This window comes from Pinus tabuliformis, chromosome 1_1 (assembly GCF_031772625.1).
Source record: "Pinus tabuliformis cultivar Carrire ecotype Pingquan chromosome 1_1, CPIR1, whole genome shotgun sequence".
Lineage (NCBI taxonomy): Eukaryota > Viridiplantae > Streptophyta > Pinopsida > Pinales > Pinaceae > Pinus > Pinus tabuliformis.
Window position 1 is genome coordinate 881,542,105 of NC_142297.1, and position 7,196 is coordinate 881,549,300.

At 39.6% G+C, this 7,196-nt stretch overlaps 1 protein-coding gene across 1 annotated transcript; it reads left to right on the plus strand.

The window, feature by feature from the left end:
* The first annotated feature begins 6,218 nt into the window (after nucleotides 1-6,218).
* LOC149217173 (uncharacterized) lies at nucleotides 6,219-6,962 on the plus strand. The gene has a single exon (XM_089390151.1). The coding sequence runs from the start codon at nucleotides 6,219-6,221 to the stop codon at nucleotides 6,960-6,962; it is 744 nt and encodes a 247-aa protein (XP_089246277.1).
* The last annotated feature ends 234 nt before the right edge of the window (nucleotides 6,963-7,196 follow it).

Below are 7,196 nucleotides of genomic sequence, written 5' to 3' on the forward strand. Positions count from 1 at the left end.
AAGCAAATACCACAGAGCCAATGCTCTGTTTTCTTTGTTCCAGGACCTTTTGCACAGGGAAGCCTTTAAAAACACATTAACTCAGAACACAGCATTACACAGTCACAAAAACACTTCTATTGATTTAATTACATGCCTGATACAAATACATGCCTGATACACATTCATCCTCTTTGCTGAGAGGGATTTTCCAAAAACTTTCACCCATCAAAACTCTGTTTTCACCTGAGAAATTACTGTGCTAGGTTTACTGCAGTAAAACCCATTTTTACATTTGCTGGTGTAAAACTATTTTTACACATACTGCTGTAAAAATATTTTACACATACAGTAATCTTTACATTACATTCACAATCTCAAAAAATACCTGAGCGCTCTTTTCATTTGCATTTCAATACAAATGCAATACATAAAAAAAACTTTACTCACTCTACGCACTGCGATGTAATATATTTCTTCATCTGCTCCTCCTCTTTCTCTGTTCGCACTGTTGTGTATTCATCCTTGCAAAAATCAACACACATAAAAAAAAATTCTTCGCCCCCTGTTTATCTTAGCTTGCACTGCTGTGCAAAAAAAAACTTGACCTTCGCTGCTCCCTGCTCTTTCATGCTGCTGCGCACTTACCCATTTCACAATGGTAAACACATGTCCATAAAACATTACAACTCACACACGCTTTTCATTTTGGCTCATTATGTATGTAAAAACGTTTTTACAAACGTGGATTTATAATATATATGGTCAACGTTTTAAAAAAAAACATAACACATATAATATATGTGCCCATACCTCCGTGTAGCCAATATTCATGTTTTTACCAAACATTTACTGATCACTTAACTATGCATTTAAATCTTTTACAGACAGGAGTGGCGGTCAATCAAACTTGACTTTTACTTCACGCATGATTTTTAATTTGATGCAGGTTCGTATGCATCTTGGAGCAATCGACGGCGGAGGTTGATGAGGGCAATCGGACGGCAGTGGTGAATATCGGAGGGCAGTTTGCAGCAGGACTTTAACCCCCGAGAAAATGACGTTGCGTTACGTCAGGGCAATGACACGCGTCTGCACCAAATCCCATCGGAGCCAAGTATACGGAAACCGCTTTTCGCTGGAAGGCGGTCCGAGAAAGTTAAGCGGGTTTTCTGTTTCGCTTTGGCGGTTTTGGGTGAGGTACGCACGGAGTTGAAATTAGATTTCAACACTCCCCTTTAATTTCAACTGCTGGGCGTTCAAACATACCCAGACACTTCCTCATAGAGGGATTCACCTGAAACTGTGCTTAAGAGCACCTTCCTCATGACAGAGGGATTCACCTGTGACTATGCTGAAAAGCATCATCCTCTTGATAGAGGGATTTACCACACTATGCTGAAAAACATCTTCCTCTTGACTGAGGGATTCACTAATGACAATGTGCTGAAAAGCACCTTCCTCTTTAACAGAGGGTTTCACCAAATGACTGTGCTGAAAAGCACCTTCCTCATTAACAGAGGGATTTACCAAACAGACACTGCTTTACATGCAGTTTCAAAATCAAACAATCATTGCATTGCTGTGTGTGCAAACTCATTACAATGTTCTTTTATGCTGATGCATATTCTCTGCTGCACTGTTGTGCCATCTTCTTTACTGTGTCTACCCCACACTGCTGTGTCTACACTTGTTGTTGTGTTGCTGCACTTCTCTTACATTTCTTTGCAAACTCTGCATTGATGTGCCTTCCCTTTCTCACATTCACACTGTTGTGTGAGAATTCTTTACTTGCGCACTTATGCGTGCTTCCCTTCTTCACAATGGGAAAACTTTTCTTCACGCTGCTGCGTGCTTCCCTTCACTCATTACAATCATACTTCTGTTGTGTCTCACTTGCATTTCAGATGCAACCAACACACTCACTGCACTTACATTTACTGCTGTAAAGAAAAAAAATTCTTTTACATGTGCTGCTGTCCATTACCTTTCATTTCTTCAACAAAACTTCATGCTGCTGCATTTTTCACATTTGCATTGTTGTGTGCTTCTCCTTCTTGTCATCATGTTGCTGTCCATAACTTGCTGCTGCATTGCCTCTGCAATTTGCACTGTCGCTACCTTTTGTTTCATCATATTGTTGTGCCCATACTCTTGGCACTTCATTCTCCACACAAAAAATAACACGGGCTGCTGCCTTTTCTTATGCACCCTTGCTTCACACAATCTTCAGTTTCATTTTTTTAACACAATGCACTGCTGTGCAATTCCTTTCATTTTTCTGCTGCCACACACATTCTTATACATCCAGTGTGCATTAAAAATCTGCTGTCCTTGTTTTTCTTTATGCATTTCTTTGCATGCTGCATTGCATAAAAAAAACATTACATTTTTTTTACTGCTGTGTGAAAGAATTTCATTGCATTCTCAGCCACTGGGCATTTACGCTCTACTGCGTTTTGCCTTCTTCTCATTTTCTTCTCATTGTTTTGCATTTTCATTCCCAATACAAAACATTTCCATCTGCTGTGTATTATACTCACTCTGCTGTGAATATATTTTCTCACTTTTCATAGAAGGAAACTACCTTCCATAGCTATGCATTTCAATGCATGTGCACCACAAAAAGAATTTTAAACTGCTGTTCATTCTAATCCATGTGCTCCAAAAAAAATTCCCAAACTGCTGTTTTATGTTCTGTTTTCCCACTGCTGTGAGGGTCTTCTTGCTTTGCATACTTCTTATTGCGCTGCTGCACTTTACATTTGAGCGCTGCCATCTTTTATTCTTTATGCATTTCTGTGCATATTGCATAAAAACAAAGCAAAAACATTGCTGATTTCATCACTGCTGCATATTACCTTTTAGAGGGATTAACAAAGATTTCATTTGCAACTGCTGCGTTGCAATACATCCTCCATCAACAAATGACTGTTAATACAGTTCAGCAAACAAAAAAAAATTCAAGCTCCCCTTTAGTGTATGCTTGTCTTCTTTTGGCAAGTTTTCTCAAAACAAACTTAGATCCACTAGGGAGTTCAAGGGATTTTCAGATTGCCTTTCCTTCCTTCTCCATACTTGTGTAACTTTTTTCTTTTGCATGGGTCTGGCTTGCATAGCAGCCCATCTTAAGTTACAGTCACGTGCCATATGCCCAATGTTATGACACTTGAAGCATTCAACTTCATTCATGAATAAGAATTCATGATTTCTTCTTGTGAAATTATTTCTTGGAGATTGTCGGGGACCACAACATCTATCTCCATGAAATGCTCTACAGTCTTTTGCCATATGACCAAAATTTGAGCAAGCATAACAATAACCATAAAATGAATTTTGGTACCTGGGAGATGGAGGTTTTCTTGATGTACTTCTGAAGCCTTGCTGCCTTGAGATCCTTTGATGATCACCATTGCCTCTTGCCTCTTTGACATCAGCTACATTTCTTCTTGGAGCTGGTTTTCTGCTTGGAGCAGGATCTCTTCTATTGCAGCCTTCATTTTTCTCCTTGCCTTTGCTGGAACTAAGAGCATCACCATCTCTTTCTGGCTTCTTCACATCTCCCTTGCTTAAAGCATCCTCATCCTTGTTTGAGGGTTCACCTACATACCCAAGTCCTGATTTGTCAAATGGAGATCTGTGATAGCTGAGCATGTCATCCAGAGCTTGAGAGCTCTTCATGATCTTGTTCATCCCTTCAACCTTCTTCCTGAGGAGGACAATCTCTTCTTCCAATCTTTCACACTCATTATTTTTCTTTGCTAGATGTCCTTCAGTTTCTTCTTTGCTACGAGTAGCTTCAGCTGCTACTACTTTGAAGGAGATAATCTCTGTCTTCATTTTGGATATTTCTTCATCTTTTGCCTGACTGCTCTTCATTTTCTTCTCAGCTCCTTGTGCCTGCTTCCTGGCTTCTTGTAGTTCGGACTTAAGGGAGGAGACCTCTACCTTGTACTGTCCAATCTCTTCCACAAGCTTATTCACTCTCATGTGCCTTTGTTCAAGTTGACTTGTCAAGGCATCTTCCTTCTTCTTTGCTTCATTCAGCTGATTTGTCATAGACATGACTTCTTCATGATGTTTCCTCTTGCATTGATCAAGCTCCTTCTTGAGCTTGGCAAGCTCTTCATCCCTTTCTCTTACTTGAAGCTTGATGAGGTCAACCTTCTCACTCTCAGCTTCTATGATGGGTTCATATTTTTCTTCTTGACTCATTGTCATGGTCAGTGCTCCCTTTGCATGAAGGTCATGCAGTCTGTCCCATATATCCTTTGCTGATGTGTATTTTCCTAGATTCTTCTTCACTGAATCAGGGAGTCCATCCAAGATTAGTTTTGCTGCTTGTGCATCATACTCCATGGATTCTTCATCCATCTTGCTGTCATCAATCACTGACTCCCAGACTTCAATCCCCTCAGACATTAGGAAAACTCTCATCATTATTTCCCATACATCAAAGTTTCCATCAAACTTTGGAACCTCAAATACAATGCTTTCAAACAGATTCCCTTCTAGTTTAGTAGAGGAGGGAGACACATTTTTAACAGGCTTGGAGGCTTTCTTCTTTGACCTTGCCATTCTTATCTAGGCTTTAAATCCTTGACTGTTTTTTTAAATCACTGACTGTTCTTTTAATAATAACTCAAAAACTTGAGAAATACCTGAATCCCTTTGGCTGAAACTTCACACTGCTGGAGAGGTTTGACTGCTGCAACAACACCTTCCTTCAGCTTCTTTGAGTCTTCAAAGAGCCTGGACTAGCTCCGATACCACTGTTGGGTATTTTTTTTTTTTTTTTTTTAAATGGGGAAAATACCAAAAACCATTCAAGCAAATACCACAGAGCCAATGCTCTGTTTTCTTTGTTCCAGGACCTTTTGCACAGGGAAGCCTTTAAAAACACATTAACTCAGAACACAGCATTACACAGTCACAAAAACACTTCTATTGATTTAATTACATGCCTGATACAAATACATGCCTGATACACATTCATCCTCTTTGCTGAGAGGGATTTTCCAAAAACTATCACCCATCAAAACTCTGTTTTCACCTGAGAAATTACTGTGCTAGGTTTACTGCAGTAAAACCCATTTTTACATTTGCTGGTGTAAAACTATTTTTACACATACTGCTGTAAAAATATTTTACACATACAGTAATCTTTACATTACATTCACAATCTCAAAAAATACCTGAGCGCTCTTTTCATTTGCATTTCAATACAAATGCAATACATAAAAAAAACTTTACTCACTCTACGCACTGCGATGTAATATATTTCTTCATCTGCTCCTCCTCTTTCTCTGTTCGCACTGTTGTGTATTCATCCTTGCAAAAATCAACACACATAAAAAAAAATTCTTCGCCCCCTGTTTATCTTAGCTTGCACTGCTGTGCAAAAAAAAACTTGACCTTCGCTGCTCCCTGCTCTTTCATGCTGCTGCGCACTTACCCATTTCACAATGGTAAACACATGTCCATAAAACATTACAACTCACACACGCTTTTCATTTTGGCTCATTATGTATGTAAAAACGTTTTTACAAACGTGGATTTATAATATATATGGTCAACGTTTTAAAAAAAAACATAACACATATAATATATGTGCCCATACCTCCGTGTAGCCAATATTCATGTTTTTACCAAACATTTACTGATCACTTAACTATGCATTTAAATCTTTTACAGACAGGAGTGGCGGTCAATCAAACTTGACTTTTACTTCACGCATGATTTTTAATTTGATGCAGGTTCGTATGCATCTTGGAGCAATCGACGGCGGAGGTTGATGAGGGCAATCGGACGGCAGTGGTGAATATCGGAGGGCAGTTTGCAGCAGGACTTTAACCCCCGAGAAAATGACGTTGCGTTACGTCAGGGCAATGACACGCGTCTGCACCAAATCCCATCGGAGCCAAGTATACGGAAACCGCTTTTCGCTGGAAGGCGGTCCGAGAAAGTTAAGCGGGTTTTCTGTTTCGCTTTGGCGGTTTTGGGTGAGGTACGCACGGAGTTGAAATTAGATTTCAACAGTATGTCCATCCAAGATTGCTCCTACATGGGATAATGGTAGGGCGGGATATGGATATGTGGGAAAAAGACTAGACAAATTCCTACTGCACGAACATCTTGTGGAAAGACTTGGATCCATTCAATCAGGCATCATAAATAATTTTATTTCTGACCACAAACCCATTATTCTCCAATGGAGGCAAGAGGACCTCAGACATGGAATGCCTTTTAAATTTAACCGCATATGGTTGGGGGACCCAGAATTTGATACTCTGGTGAGGGATGCTTGGCATATGGAAATGGCACGGGACATCTCCCCAATGATAAACATTATGAACAAACTTCAGTCTCTGAAGGTGGTGGTAAAGAAATGGGACAGGAGGAAGAAAGCCCAATTGAAAAAAGAACTAAATGATATATCAGAGGCATTGGAAAAACTAAGTCCACAACTTCTATTACATAATCCCTCGACGACACTAAAGGAGGATATACATACACTAGAACTGAAGAGAAAACAAATTCTACAAATCCAGGAGGCTACATGGCGCCTAAAGAGTAGGGCCATATGGATCCGGGAAGGTGACAGAAATACAAAATTCTTTCACAAGTTCGCCAATAATAGAAGAAAAATTAACTCCATATGGGAGATTAAGGACTCAGATGGGAACCAGTTTCAAACTCAAAAGGATATTTGTAAAGCGGTTGTCCAACATTTTGTAAAGGCTTATGGTCACAGAGGGGCGGACTGTGCCAAGGATCAGATTTGGGGGGTGGATGTATATCCCACCATGTTTTATGATAATGCAAACGAGGCCCTATTCAAGGAGGTTACAAGGGAGGAAATCATGGGGGTACTCAAAACATTTAAAAAAGATAAATGTCTAGGACTTGATGGATGGACAGTTGAATTATTTACGCACTTTTTTGACATTTTTCAAGGTGATCTCTTGGCTATGGTAGAATAATCAAGGATCCGTGGGTATATCCATCCTTATTTAAATTCGACCTACATTGCCCTCATCCCAAAAGGGACATCCACTGGTACATTCTCGGATTATAGGCCAATTTCAATGTGTAATCTTATATATAAGATTATATCCAAGACTATTGTGGGCACGATGAAGCACACTCTATCTCAATATATATTGCCAAAATAGTTCGGCTTCTTACAGAACAGACAGATCCACGATGTTGTGGTC